General features: G+C 41.5%; 1 protein-coding gene across 2 annotated transcripts in view; it reads right to left on the reverse strand.

The window, feature by feature from the left end:
- The window catches only part of alk (ALK receptor tyrosine kinase), a 410,695-nt gene that overhangs the window by 68,005 nt on the left and 327,275 nt on the right, over positions 1-15,415 (reverse strand). For both annotated transcript variants that reach the window (XM_030117063.1, XM_030117062.1), the window contains exons 6-8: positions 8,021-8,152; positions 1,886-2,020; positions 591-694 (exon numbers count right to left, since the gene is read on the reverse strand). In XM_030117063.1, the coding sequence (XP_029972923.1) occupies positions 591-694; positions 1,886-2,020; positions 8,021-8,152 (371 nt within the window). The remainder of the gene's footprint in view (positions 1-590; positions 695-1,885; positions 2,021-8,020; positions 8,153-15,415) is intronic.

The following is a 15,415-nucleotide window of genomic DNA, read 5'->3' on the forward strand; positions in this document are numbered from 1 at the left end:
CAGTACTTTCTCGACCTGTGACTGACAGGTTGGGGATGACTGCGAGGATCTCCCAGGATGCTCAGGCCGGCCGCTGTGAACCGGCTTGCTCGGAATAACGGAGTCAGATTTCTGAACTGTTTCTCAAAGTAATAATTAATGCAGCAAATGGCAGTTTTTTCAATGATGCATCAAAAACTGTGACTTGGAAATTAGCTAAATGGGCATCTGTGCGAATTCATTTCTTCTCATTCAGATTCTTATTACACACAAGTTAGTTTTGGACTGATACAGAAACATGAAACGTGTTTGTGTTGGGACCTATTTTACCGCTTAATGATTGATATTTACGCTCAATAAATTTCCAGATGAACTTGTTTTTTTGTTCAGTGCTTTAGAAAGTTCTACAAATTGATTAAAGTAACTGTTTCTTTCTTGTGAATGGAAATTTATTATTATATTTAGTTGAAGGAAGACGCAACAAAAATGTACAAATGATGTCCAGAAGAAAACAGCAGAGGTGAATAGATATGTATTTCCACACAACAAACTCTGTATTTCATGATTTCAAATCGAAATAAAGGAAAGTCACACACTGTGAGGAGTTTTACCGTGCAAGGGGAGTTTCTCAGAGGAGGAGGGAAGAGCGGGCTCCTCAGCAAAGCTAAGCCACGCTGACCTTTAGACTGGCCTCCTTCGACAGTGAACGTAGAACCTTTAACAAACACGCAGAGAGAAAAAAGAAGTGTCAGAGCAGATTATCAATCACACACTCACTCAGGAGTTACAGCAACACAGGATTTTTTTTTTTTTAAAGATTGCAGTTTGCTTCGGTTTGTCGATTCGTGATTGCTCCCTTCACTGCAGCAGCCACTTGCTGTCGAACACAAATATCTGTTTCGGGTGTCCGTAAGCAGAGCAACATCATTGTGTCTCGATATTTTCCCCACAAATAAACTAGTAAATAAATTAACAAAGTAAAAATTAAATTAGTTCAGCTTCAGAGAAGCTGTCTCACATCATTAGCTATGTTTATCATGTATTTTAGTACGAGAAATGAATCATTGCATAACAAGGCAAACAAAACTGAACAAAAGAGTCCAGAGAGTTCTTTAGTTTTATGTAACAATGAGGCAATGAGGCTGGTGTCAAATTACAAGTCCTCGATGGTCTGGAAAGGAAGGAAAAGATGCAAGTTAAAACACAGTTCCATGTATTTCCATTTATTTGCTACAGTCTGATATACAGTGCATAAAGACACATTTTAAACTAAGTCATTGAATTAAAAAAAAGCTAAACAAATAAATTAGAACAACAGCTCCAAGTTCAGTACCCAAATTTAAAAATGTTAAAAAGTTTCCAAAGTAAGATTTTCAAGGAGCCCTGATTAGAGACTGTCCTTAATTCCAGGTCAGTGTAGCAGGCTGTTAAAAAAACAACAAACTGATTTTGAATCGCTTACTATTTACTATGAAACTCAGAGCGCTTCATTTACAGTCCCCCCGCGCTACCTCTGAGATTTCTGTAAATAGTTGAGATCAAAAACAGGCCTCAGCAAAACTGAAACTTTAAAACCTCCTCTGGAGACACACTTGAGTCGCTGCACTGATGATGAACTGCAGTTGGAGCCCGTCCCTCCTTCGGGATCGCGCGAGTAGAAGCGCTGCGAGCCGAGCGAGAGCGACATATCAATGTCTGCAGCGTCGCACAGCCTGAGTCAGGGTCGATGACACACCCTCACCTCTTCGCTGCCCGCCGATATTCAACAAACCCTCAGGAATACAAGCAGCAGTTCCCTTTTATTCTTAATTTACATAATCTTTCTACATATATACTGTATTTGCTAAAAACTATTCCCACCATAGCGATTGGACTATATTAATAAGCGGCGGTGTGGATGGGTCACCTGAGGCCGGGCAGCTCTGTCGGGTCGCCTTGGGTAGCGACCGGAACTTCCTCCAGGAGAGGCCGCGGCCCGACGCCGGCTGCCAGCTGCAGTCGCCGTCTTCAAAAGAGCAGTAGCTGCCGTTGAGGAAACGTCCTGCCGAGCGAGAGAGAAAAGTGATATTACATCAGGGGAGGGGAGTAAAAGATGATATACTAAAGCAGGCGTATAATGAGCGGACGGGCCCGGCAGGGGTGGCTGGGTGGGCGGGAGAAAGGGGGAAATGCCATTAAAGCCGGAGCCGGATTTCCAGGGAAAGAGAGAGAGGACGGACGAGTGATGGAGGAGTTGAGCGACGGCGGAGGCGAGGAGGGGCCGAGAGCGCTGGAGAGAGCTGCGTGGAGGCTAATGGCCCACAGGACTCTGGGTGTGTTGGAGGGAAAAAATTAGGACCGAAGTGTGGAGGGAGCTGACGTTAGAAACAGAGGCAGAAAATGGAAAAAAGTCCCGATGTGTCCGGAGCGGCAGATCGGAAGACGTGATAGAACAAGAAGAAGAGAGGAGGGGGAGGTGGTGGTGGTGGTGGTGGTGGTGGGGGGGGGGTTCCGAGGGGAAATGAGAGAGCCACAGTGGTGACGGGATGTCAATCTGTGGGAGCAATCAACTTCAAACTTCAACCAATCGCAGGAAGCTTTTAAACCGCCGTGTGGGTAAAAGCTGGCCTGTCCGGCTGCGATACAAAGGAAGAGTTTTACTGGAAACAAGCGAAGCCCAAAACACTCGAAAGTTTCATGTTTCGCTAAATAACTGAATAAAGAAGATAAACAAGTTCAGGAACAGCACATATTTGAACAGTAACACGTCCATCACCAAGCCAAATAGATGTTTTCCAGTGTTACTGTGTCGGTGTGCAAAGGGCCTCACAACAATTAGATATTTAGAAACTGAAATCAGTAAATGTGTGCTTAAAATATCAAATGCATGAAATAGCACAGAAGAATTTAGAATTTAGGAATCAAGTTACCATCATCTGGTCAGTTGTAGCTTTTTGGTTCCATTAGTATGAAAAACTCAAAGTTAATACAGAACAGATCAGCTTGCAAGACACTAATACCCCAAACTATGGTTGTGAAAACTTTCTTCAAAGACATACAAAGAAAATGTCTATTTAGAGTTTTTTTTTTGTGAAATACGTTGCCATTTTGTCCAGTTTTATTTCAAAAGTAAGACTTTTTTCTTTTTTATTTACATTTTGCACATTATTCTTACTGATCTCACACTGTTTTCTTATAATACTCATTTAAATACTATTGCTGACAGCAGAGAGAAAAAATCATTTTACAGGCAAAACATGTTTTTTGAATCGCTAACAGCACATAGGTGTTAAAATACACAAATATTAAAGTGGTTCATAAAAGGTTAAAGAAGACTTGAAACCATGTCAAAGATCGCTGTAATTTGTATTTTACTCACACCGTCTATGCACTCAGAGCTTCACATTGAAGAAAAAATGTAACATTTTATGGCTCCTGTTGGAGTTTGATGTGTTGTCTTCAAATTTCATTGAGCCACCTTATCTTTCCTTTATGTTCCTTTTATCATGAGCCGTTGTCTGAGTGCCGATTGCATACGAGGAGCCACGGCCTGATAACTATGAGCTTTTTGTGAAAGGCGTCCTCCAGGTAATGGGATCAGAGGCTGGCCTGAGGGGGGATCATACAGCAGGTAGTCTTCAGGGAGAACAAACAGAAAAACTGTCTTTTTTCCCCCCAATGACTGAGTTTTTTTTGTTGTGCAAAAGAGCCAAAGAGCGAGTAGCAGAGAATGCAATTTCATAACACTAGGAGAAAAAAGGAAAAAGTGGATGGCTGCTTCCTGTGATGTTTTCAAGCGAATGCAGAGCATCTCGGGACTTTCTGCTTTAATAAGTAAATTTCATCTTCTTCCGTGTCTTGTGATATGAGTCACTCTCTTCGTTACATAAATCTGGTATTGCTCCTCTTAGATGTTGTTTACGCATCTCGCAGAGATTCACAGTCATGTTTCCAGTGCGAACAGAGCCGTCTGTGATGATTTAATCTCTCTGAATGTCATTCAGTTAATGTTGTCAATTTCAGCCCAACGTCAGCGCGACTGTCGGCTTGACAAGAGGATGCGGCCGATGAAAATGGATTCTTTTATGACCAAGACTTGAAGGCAGTTTGGTTTTACTGGTCTACTAAACACCACCAACCTCGCTGATGTTTAAATGATACTAATAATTCTGCAACAGGCTTTATTGGAAAACACATGTCAGGAAGGACGGAGAGGCTTCAGTCTTCCCACCTTGTTCCTCATGTTTTTTTTCTTCCGGCTCCCAGTATCACTGTTTGACATTTAGACAATTTCATTATGTCTTCTGTTTGTTTTTTTTTTTGTTCACCGTTACTGTAAATTTCTAGCGGGAGCTGTTTTGATGTGACAAGATGATCCACGTAGAGAACAGTACGCCGCAAACGTTGAAGCTCCTTTAAACTTTCAAAAAGTTGGCTTCACTGACTTCGAACACCAGTGTTAATATATGACTGCAAGAGTCAGGCCCATCAAAACAAATCATAAACAGAGTTATCATCGACATATTAATCAAGAAAAGAATAAAATATAAATAATGCATGAGGTTAATCTGAACGATGCGTCTAAATAGTTTACTTCATGTGCTTTAGAAACATTTAGCGCTGGACTGGGATCATGTCAGCTCTCTTAAAGATGAATATAGTATGAAATGTTTCACTTCTCTGAGGTGAACATATAGGGCTTCTAGTTTGAGAAATATGGAAATACTAATTTTTAGCATAAAGACGTTTGGTTGGGTGGACCTCCTGCTTTAAATAATAAAACTCTGTAGGAAATGAAGAGCAATCTGTGAATGTTTCATATCTAAATGACTGAAAAGTAATGACTTGTGTAATTTTGTTATTTATAAGCAACTTCCTTTAAAAAAATTGATTTTTATGCCTCATTATCTTTAAAATGGAAGAAATTACATCTTAAAAATGTGAACTTTAGACGCTGAGTACACATAAATTATGTTTATAAAGTAAGAAGTCAGTTCAGAATGGTCATTTGGGAGGTTTGCTCTGAGTTTCTCACAGTTACTGAGCTTCAAGCCTTTACACAAAGTTGGAAACGGTTATTTCAAACAGCACGTAACGCCTTATAGACGTGTTTCGGAAACCCTACTTCTGGAAAGCAAAGATCTAATAGAGGGAGTTTATACCTAAATTGTATAAGCTGATTGAATTTTTTCTTTTTTAAAAGAATCATTATTAAGTCATCCAGAACGCAACACCTCTGCCATAACGCTAAACTCACAGCTGTAAATCTGAAACTTCACCCCGCCTTTATTGTGTTCAAATTAAAACTACTGAATGGGAATAGTTTATATTGTTTAATCCTTCTCATACATGAATTAATATTGTTTTTGCTCCATTCCCTCTCTGCCTTGGTTAGCCCGTGTACTTCCTTCTACTGTCTGGTTGGATGTTTTTAAGAATTAAATATTCAACAGACCATAAATAGCACATTCCCCAGTAAAACTGTAATGCTGTACCGATCAGCACTTGAAATATGGTCTTATAAACTAATATATTTACTCTAATGCCTCTACTTTAGGCTGTAAAGTCTGAGTGATTGATTACCAATATGAAATCATTTAAGTCTTATTATTATTGAAGTTTCAGAGCATGAGATGTGATTTTTGCAAATGGCTGAACAGCTTTAATGCCGTGATCTCACAGCGATATGTTCACCACCTTCAATGTTAGCTAAAGCTATCTTCTTCAAGATAACTATTTCACTAAACTCCTGTTTATCAAAGGAGCAACACTGTGATTGTCCAGCTGACAACTCTGTAACAACAGTTGCCTTTATTGAAACCTTAATTTATTAAAAATCATGTCTCAGGCCACAGCGAGCTTTCTCTTCTGCTAGTTTTAGGCTCTATGTTTAATATTATCATAATAATAAAAGAATTTCCTCAAACTAACTGATGTAACTTTAGCCGTAGTCCTTTAGCCGTACATCCATCAGTCATCCGACTGGCCCACACGGTGCTGACAGCTCCGTTAATGTGTCAGGGTGAGACGGTGAAGTAATACAAAAGATATTACTGCCTACTTTTTTTTTTTTCAATGAGTAGTAAAAGAGAAAAAAAAAGCCACTACTTTTAGAAGATTTAATAAAAAAGCTGTCATAAATAACAAATGTTCAGTACCTTGCAGAACACTTTTAATGATCCCTGGGAGAGGCGAGTGGCCGTGGTATCGACAGGGAGAGAGAGACCTTGTACTGGTGCTTAAAATTTCAAATTTTGATGCAAAACAGGACTTCTGTGTCTCCTCGGCGATGTAGTGTTGGAAAGCAGAGGGGTGTCGGCAGAATTTAAAACCGACTAAGATCAACTGAAGGAAGCCTGCAACTCTCAAAGAGCCGGGGATGTGTTTGTGCATAATGATGGAGGCCGGGATGCTGAGGAATATCCACAGGGACTCCATTTCCCTTATATGTCAGGAGGCTTTGTGATTGACACCGGCTAAGTTTGTTCCTCCTGCCTCTTTCCGCCTTCTCCCCGTTAATGAGCCTTGGCGGGGCTTATGAAGGATTTAAATAGATCAAATCAGACGAAGATAAGTCATGGATAGATCATAGAGAATAGGGTATCAGAGCGGGAACACTGTGTGATTTGGGGTAGAGGGGGGTAATCTGTGACGACGGCGAGGGATGAAAATGGAACGAATCGGGAGCCCGAGAGGAAAAAGAGCATGTCAGGGTGGAGTGATGAATGGACTCCTGGATCATTGCTCCTTGTCCTTAATCAGGAAGGATTATAGGTTGTCACATTTAAGAAAAAAATAAAAGAGAAAGAATCAACTGAGGGAGGAGAGGAGGACCTTGATTCGGAGGTAATGACAGCTGGCCTTCATGCCTCTGTGAGCATTATGAAGATACAAGGGGGGGGGAGGGAATGATGTGTGAAAATGCCCAAAATCTCTCAGCACATTAGGTCTTTCTGTGGAAGTTCCATCGGTTTACTGTAAATGCTAAACTGGAGTTTCCATGCTCTGTTTGCCGCCAACGCAGTCTGATTATCACCTCCAGAACATGTCATTTAGTAATTCTCCTTGCCAGTAAATGACTTGGACAAGCTGTCTTTTTGTCTCGCTGATTGTTACTTGTGCTTAAACGTCCTGATTCGCCGCTTTTAAAATCAAAACATTTGCACACTTATTGCATTCAGATGGAGATTGCACCCTTGGGTCTGGCCTCTCGGGCCAATTAGCATTGATAAGTCCTCCCCGGAGCGGAAAAAAAAAAAGGGAGAGTGCACCAGGAAGGGATTTTCACCCTATCGTTAGCCTCTTATCTCTCAGCTTCCTATTGTTTGGAAAACCTATATGGGCCAGGGAACGGCCATCATTTTAATAAGCACCTCATGGGAGGCTGACCTGCACGGTGGGCCGCGGAAAATTAATTCAGCTCGGTTTAATACGGGTGAAAATGGCTAAAAGTTCTGAACCGTGCATGTGTAAATCTGAGCGAGAGTGCAAGCATGCAGGTCGGGGGGAAAAAAAAAAAAAAAAGATTCCCAGCATTCACACACGGAGACACAAACCGGGAAGCCTGTGGGACTTCACTTGTGAATAAGATGTCAGCACACTTGGCTAGCGTTCCTTCTAGGCCTCAACAAAAAAAGAAGCTGAAAACAAATGTGCAAAGAGATAGAAATAACAAGCATGGAATATGTCAAGGGTGAGAAATGCTAGCCAAGCATAGCTACGCCGAGCTTTTCTCTTTTTTTCCGCTTTCTCTCGCTGATTTTTTTCATGCCGAGAAATCTCACGCAGATGCTCAGTCGCTGCGCCGTCGGACAGCATGAAACGGCTTTATTAAGGGGCGGCTCAGCACGGCTGGCCGACCGCTCAAGCACGCCGATTTCATCCAGAGCTGAACTGGAGGATGAAGCTTCAGCTTTTTGCTCTCTCCTCCCAAAACATAACATCTATTCACAACTTATTCTTCCCTCATTTTCAGAATATTTCAAGTCCTAATGCTTTGAATTAAACGTATAGAAAAGCTGTGTGTAAGTACGGTGTGTGTCATCAATGTGTGTGTACTCACGACATCGGTCTCCTTCGTCGTCGCCGTGCGGGCAGTCCGGAGTGAAATCACACAGCTTGTCCAGCGGGATCCCGGGTCCCTGGTAGCACAGGTACTGTCCTTCTAGCGTGATGTTCTGGCCTGGCGGAGCCGCTGAGGAGAAACAGAAACAGGACAAAGAATCAAACCTGTGACTCTGTGCTTCTCACACACTCACCACTCAGCTGTTTACTCGATGCTGTAACGCCATAATGAACCAACTTTGTTGGTAACGCTCAATGAATCTGTAACACAGGTTTATGTAGCATACTTAGATGAACCTCTGTGCCGCTATCGGCGCACTGGTCGACTATTTCAGCTGTTTTCTTGCAGGCCGTTGTCTTCTCCATCAAGTGCTTTTATTTATTCCCACTTTCAAGAAACACTTAAGTCAAAGTTCAAGAGCGTCTGATGTAAGTCCATTAGTCATTAGACTGAGTCTCACAGTGCGGACACGATAAAAATACACTCACACAGAAGCTAGTGAGATGATGAAAACATTGTACATGAGTTAAATTCTCAAGTAGTTCATCATTTTTTTTTTTATGACCTTTGAGAAAGAAAAATAAGAACATTTAGAAATCGAGTTCTGTGAAGAGGACTGAAGGTCAGTATGAGATGTATGGTTTGGAAAGTGTTGAATGTGGCAGAGATGAAGAGGAGAATTACACCGAGAATGGACAGAATCAAAAATGAACACCTTAAAAGGACACCAAGGTTTAGCGGGTGAGAGATGAAACTATGCTGGCGACACGCTGAGAGGAGATGGTAGATATGTTGGACGAGTGGAGATGGAGCTGAGGAAGATCTAGGAGATTGTTAGTGTAACGTGGAAGAGGGTGAGAAACAGGCCGATATTTCACCGTGATAACGCCTGAAGGAAGCAACTGAACGACAAACAGGGAGTCAGTGAAATCGTGTAATTATTTCCACAACTGGTTAGAACAACAACCATTAAACTGTCTACCTCAGGAGGAAAATTAGGAAGAAACTTATCTTTGTTTTTGGATTTTGGTGCTAAATTCACACAAATAAGCTGCTCAGACAAAAATCATGACTAACATCACCCAACAGAGAGGAAATATACAATTCTCACCAAGGAGTACATCAGTCAGTGACACCGGCTCATATAACCCCTGACTGTAAACCTTGTATGACAGCCGCAGTGCGCCTTCGCCCGCATAAATAACTCGGCTTCGGGTTCGTAAGCATCTGACTTTGAATACAGTACATATCCATCCCAGAAGGAAGCACAGGCAGCAAAAAAACAATGACCTAGATACAGTGAGAGCACACACTCACACACACCTATTCATATCATCGGCCTCAGCTTACTCAATTGGGACATTTGCATATCTATGTAAATCGGAGTAGTGATATCTCCGGGTTGAGCAAACTGACTGCTCACCTTCACCTTAATCATCTGAACCTGATCGCAGCAAACAGGAACAAAACTGCAAAGCTGGGAGGAAGAAAAAAAAAAAAAAACTGCCCACAGATGAGAATCTTGTTTTCTCACCCGCTCTCATGAGAGAGGCGAGTCGAGAAAAGACAAGGAGAGATTGCTATCATGAGTGACTGGCTGCGCTTACAGTAGTTTGCCCTTGATCTGTAATATGCAGATTTGTTCTCCGCGTTCAGACGAACTCAGGAGTCAAAAGTGTGATAAGGATTCCATGACAGGAGAGGCAGCGCTGAACAAATGCTGTAAGCCGAGCTGACGGAGATAGGCGGTAATGCTCAGCTAAATTTCAACCTGAAGTTTGTAATTAATTTACTTTGTGCTGCGTTCCAGTGTGCGTGTTTGGATGTACAGTGTGTGTGTGTGTGTGTGTGTGTGTGAGAGAGAGAGAGAGAGCCAGACAGAGGGTGAGACGATCCAGCTTCGTTACACACTTTTGTCAAACTGTAGCGAACAACGGGGTGACAGGCGAACAAAATGTGGCAGGACAAGATAAAAGTGCAGCAAAAGTCAACACATTTATAACACCGGCGTGTCAGGAGAAACCGAACAAATGGGCCAATATTACGACAGTGTTTTGCTGCTGGTGCTTTCAGTTGCACTCCCCAGACCGCTCATACATTAAGTTGAATAATCTTCACAGTGCTACACATTCTCTCATATCCTCCAGAATCAATCAAACCAAAATAAAATGCTAATCAATGCAAAAAGGACATTTAATAAGCTTGTATTATTTGGCTTATAGTGCAAACACTTCTACTACAAGTTTGACCCCAAAATTAAATCAAACTACTGAATGATCAAACAATAATATAGTATGCAAGTGAAAACACACACATCCCATCCATCTATTTATCCAATTGGGAGTCCAATCCAAAAATACTCAACATTTTATGGATAGTATTACGAATCTTAATATTCAAGTTTCACTTCAATCTAATTCAATAATTTGTGTAGAATAGAAATGAGGCATTCTTAAATTATGCATTTAATATTTCTTTTTTAATATTTTCCAAACAGTTCCGTTGCCATTGTGCGTGTCTGAGTGTGCGTGCACGTTTGATAGATGTAATTAAATCTTTTCAATAAGACTTGTTCGCTTTAACCGTAGAAGAGGCCATATTAATTACCTCGGACCAAATAATTAGCCCCTAAAATATAAGGTACAAAAGGTTCAATTAGACAAATGAAGTGCTGGAGTTTCGGCGATGACCCCGGACTGCACGCTGTAAAGCAAACTAAACAGAAAGGCTTACAAAAGAGACGAGTCACAATATGACAGAAAGTTAAAATGACGATTCTGTCTCAATCTGAGCACACCTCTACTTCGTTTTTTTTTTTTTTTTTGATTCTTAAGCCCCTGTCAGAAGCTGACATGCTGCTGGATTTCGAGGGAGGTGGTGGCATTCTTAAATGGACCAAACCCATTTGTCACAGGCCTCCCACAGACCTCCATCATGGCAGGACTTCTGCATCTGCCGCTGAGCGATCCGGCTCCGGCTCCTCTCAAAACTAGCATCAAATGACTCGGATGATCAACACTGTGGTGTGTCAGCGCTTATGAATTGTCTCTCTGTGTTCTTTTCTGCAGCTCGGGTCTGCGTAAGCACTCTGAACAGACATCTGACATTTAGAGGGGATGCAAACATAATATTTTATTGAAATGAAGCCGAACGAAAGCATGTTAGTCTTACAAACCCATATGCGCGCATATACGGGTTTGGTTTTTTTGCAGCGTCTACTCAGTCATGCTCGGCACATGTATTATGCATCGGCCGTGCTTAGTGGCTTCCTTTCTGTATAATGTTGACACCGCGAGCCAAGTGATTTATCAGGAGAGAAAAAAAAAAAAAGTTATCTGGAGTACACCGGAACCTCTGGGCGATGTATGTAAATTCATCGATTTATCTTACTTTGATGACAAGGGGAGTAAAAAGTAGTAGCCAAGCGGCGATGCCACTAACTTGGGGCTCCTGGAGCAGGTAAGTGCAGCCAGACACGGCCGCTGCACTCCTGGCCTACCGCAGTTCTTAAATCACACCTGTCAGATTGTGAAAACAAGTGGGTCAGCGGGGGATGAATTGCCTGTGGGAGTGAGCGAGTTGTGTTATCCCCGTGCTGGCGGGGCTGGTTTGGCTTTGTGAGGCGAATGATGTATGAGTGTCGGAGAGCTGGAGAGGTGAGCGGTAGAGGGCACGGCGGCCGCTGACAAATGACACGGCGAACGCCCAAAAAAAAACCCGCCAGAATCGCAACACTGGTGGGCCAGAGCGGAATCGTGATCAATTAAGAGTCTGGATTTCACTTAAGCGTACCGCCGGTTTTTGTGCCGGCTTCATGTGGAGTGGAGTTCAGGTTAGAGGTTCTCATAGCAAACACGAAACAAAAAAACAAGAAAAAAACGTGCACAAAACACACAGTAACACATTACTGCAGGACTGATGCTCCTCAGTTTATATGTTTATATACAGGAGCGGCTCTTTTACTGTTTCACTAAAGTTCTTTTTAGAAAATCTATTGTAAAATTATTAAAATGCTGCAAACAGCATAACTTTAGTGTCTTTCACCTTAATCGCGAGTCTAAGGAAAATATATCCCTCATCCGACACTATACAGATGGAGGAAGATGGGGATTTCTAAAGCCTCCCATAGATTCCTTTTTTTTTTTAAATATTGAAGAGATGGCCCCGGAGGATGTCAGCCTTGCCACTCAGGAGGACAGAACATCTTCATTACAGAGCGAAAGTGGTCACTATATAATCTTTACACTGATTTGCTGTGACATTCCGCCTAATATGGGTGAAAGTGGACCCAGTTCACCAAAACATGCTGAGTCTTACGGCTCTCCTCTGCATTGGTCACTCAGCTGTGTACTTTAAGACAAGAAAAAAAAAAAAAGCACATTCAGCAGACAATAACCTGATCTCTGCGACAAAGCAAGTCCATTCAGAAATCGCATGCAAGTAAAAGCAGTGCCAAGAGTTTTTATACAGCGATTCAAAGTCTTCTCACCAAGGACGGACTCCATTGTTGCTTGAGGCTCACGTCTGCATTTTTCTGTTTCATCACAATAAACTTCTGATGAAAGTTACTGGATCGCATCCCCTTTACCACCAAGTGAAGTTCCCGTCCAAAAGAACATTAGCCACTTCGCTGTCTTTTGAAGGACTTGCGGGGTTTTAGAGTCGGAGGTTTACTTCCACATTGATTCTTCGCTGCAAGGCTGAAGAAACAGCAGAAGACAAAGAGACTGAGATCCTCTTGTTTACTCAGTTCTCAGCCTTGCTGCTTTTATCTAAATGTCAGGAAGAAGGGAAGCCGTCCAGAGCCATCTGCTACGATCTATAGCGTTTAGATTATCACGACTGTCTCCTGACAACTATTAAATGAGAATTGGTAAACAATTAACAAGCTACAAGGTAAGAGTCAATTAGAAAGTGTTCTCAATAGGTTGTAAGAGCTGGTAGTGTTACTGGTGGCATCCGGAAGGTGGAGAGCGTCGGCTTCAACAATATCTTTGCTTCCAGTTGCTTCCACAGTGAATGGAGCTGCTGCAGTCAACGGAAAGAGCCAAGTAAAAAACACATTGGCACATTTTGCTTGCTTCTCTTGAAGTCTCCGTTTGTGAAAACCTAACGCAGAGAACAGCGAATTATCATAACAGAAGAGTGTTAAACTAATTGGACAAATGAGCAATTTTTAAGTGAAATTCACTCTTCATGTCCGTTACCATCAGTTGCGCGCCTTTCAAAGACGGGTTTCCAGTGAAGCAAAGTTTTGCCTCCATCTCCTCAGATTCCCGGCCAGGCTGCCCTGATTTCTTTCCTTCATTCATGCCATCTGTTTGCAGGATGAAAAATCAGATGCTCTACCTACAAGATCAAGAGCAACCGACTCAAGCAAGAAAAAAAAAATCTATATAGAGATTAGATAACAACTAAAAACTAGTGTAAAAATAACCACGAAGCCCCCAGTTCTATTTGAACTATGTTGAATGAAATACTGTTAAGATATGTCAAACCTTCTTAAAGCAACACTAAGGAACTTTCAGTTTTTGTTGATTTTGGCGGCGCCAGTGGACAAAAGTGGTAGTGTTTTGCCTGAACGAATACTACAGTTCCCATGAGGACTAGCGCGTGGCTTCGTAAAATGCTGCTCCCGGTGGCGTGCTGTCGGACTGAACTCGCCTTTCATTTGTTTCCAGTGGCTGTGTGAAGGATGGATAGTGACGAGGTAATGAATCTAATGGTGGCTAAACAATGTTATATCATGATGTGACGCATGCCGTAAAGCAGTCCGCACATTTGGAGTTTTTTAGTGTGCAGGGTTCCTACCACCCTCCTCACAGTTGCTTAGTCCAAGTGAAAGCAATACTGACGCCCTCAGGCTGTGGCAGAGGGGTCATTCAACTAGTTGTAAGTCGATGTATCATCACAAAAGATATTAAAATGTTTCATTATGGTTGAAAAGTTCCTTAGTGTTGCTTTAATTGAAAAATAAATAGAGGGTTCAGGAACATGTGGCTTCCTCTCAAGACTAATAACAGTGAATAAAAATAATATTTAAACATAACTTACAGGAAACAGTTATGCAAGTTTGTTGCTTCCAGGGTAAAGTCATTCTTTACACTGTTACATTGTTTGAAGTAAAACTTATATTATGGAGATTAATTTGATTTAAAGATTAGTTTTAAAATCAGGTTTTAACCCCGGTTTAATCAAGCTAATAGTTCGTTCAAGACAGATCGCTTTCTAGTGAAGCTGCTACAGGTTTAGACTGCTTGGAGATCTGGCACTGAGTTTCTCTTCTTTCTCACTTTCCATACATTCAAAGCTCAGCACTGCATGCTTCCAACACTGAGTTTCTCTCTCCTATAGTCCTTGCTCTCTCCTCTGTTTTCTCTTTCTCAAATTCCTGCAGGATCTCGAAGTGTGGAATTTGAAGTTTTTGATCTCAGCCTCCTGCTACCATCGAGTCTGCAGTGAAAGGATAAGCTCGCTGTCTGATATCACTTGGTTTGTTTGATCGTTGTTAAACAGAATCGGTTCACCCGTAAGCTTTAACATTCGCCGTTGCCTCCAGTTCCATTTCACTCAACTCTGGTTTCCTGGAGAAGAAGCGCCACAAAACTAAACTATTCTTTGTGTTTTCATATTACTGCACATCACTTTGCACTGAATAAATTAAAGATACAAGTATTTAATAATAATAATAAAAAAAATCATTTTTGTAAAAGTGAAAGAGGAAGTGAAAGAGTCTGATCCCACATTAAAATCACTTTAACAATAACATTGAATGTCTGAGTGTTTTTGCATAACTGTGTCTCTCATATCATGTTTTCATAGATTCCGCCGATAGACGAGTTGCACTCAGCGGAATATCACAAAATCATGCTAAGCGATGTGTCCAGACATTTGAATAAAACTTTTGCCACGCTTTGGCGGAGATCGCTTCTAGTTTTGAATAAACGCGTCCTTGTCGAAAGATGAGCCACAACAAAACACACAGGGAGATCGGAGAGGCGCAACCTCAAACTGAAATTAACGTGGCTTTTGTTCTCCTACAGATGAGCGGGCACGTCAATCATATCCTTTATTCCTTTTGAGTGCTCTGGAATAATAGCAAAAATACTGCAGTTTGAATACTGCTTGTGTTTGATGTGTATAAAAAAACACAACAAAAACGGACACAATCAAAAGCAAGAAAAACAACAACAAAAAAATCTATTCACAATCATACAATTCAATCTTTTTTTTTTTTTAACAATTTATTTATCCGTTCTATTCATTCCTCTGTATTACCCATATTCAGAGATACAGTACTTGAATGGATTCCATGAAGAAGGAAAACTTTAAAGGACCTCAAAGTGAGGACGCCGCTGCTTTCTCTCCTCTCCATTAAAGGCAAAACCCGGA

Source organism: Salarias fasciatus, chromosome 19 (assembly GCF_902148845.1).
Source record: "Salarias fasciatus chromosome 19, fSalaFa1.1, whole genome shotgun sequence".
Classification (NCBI taxonomy): domain Eukaryota; kingdom Metazoa; phylum Chordata; class Actinopteri; order Blenniiformes; family Blenniidae; genus Salarias; species Salarias fasciatus.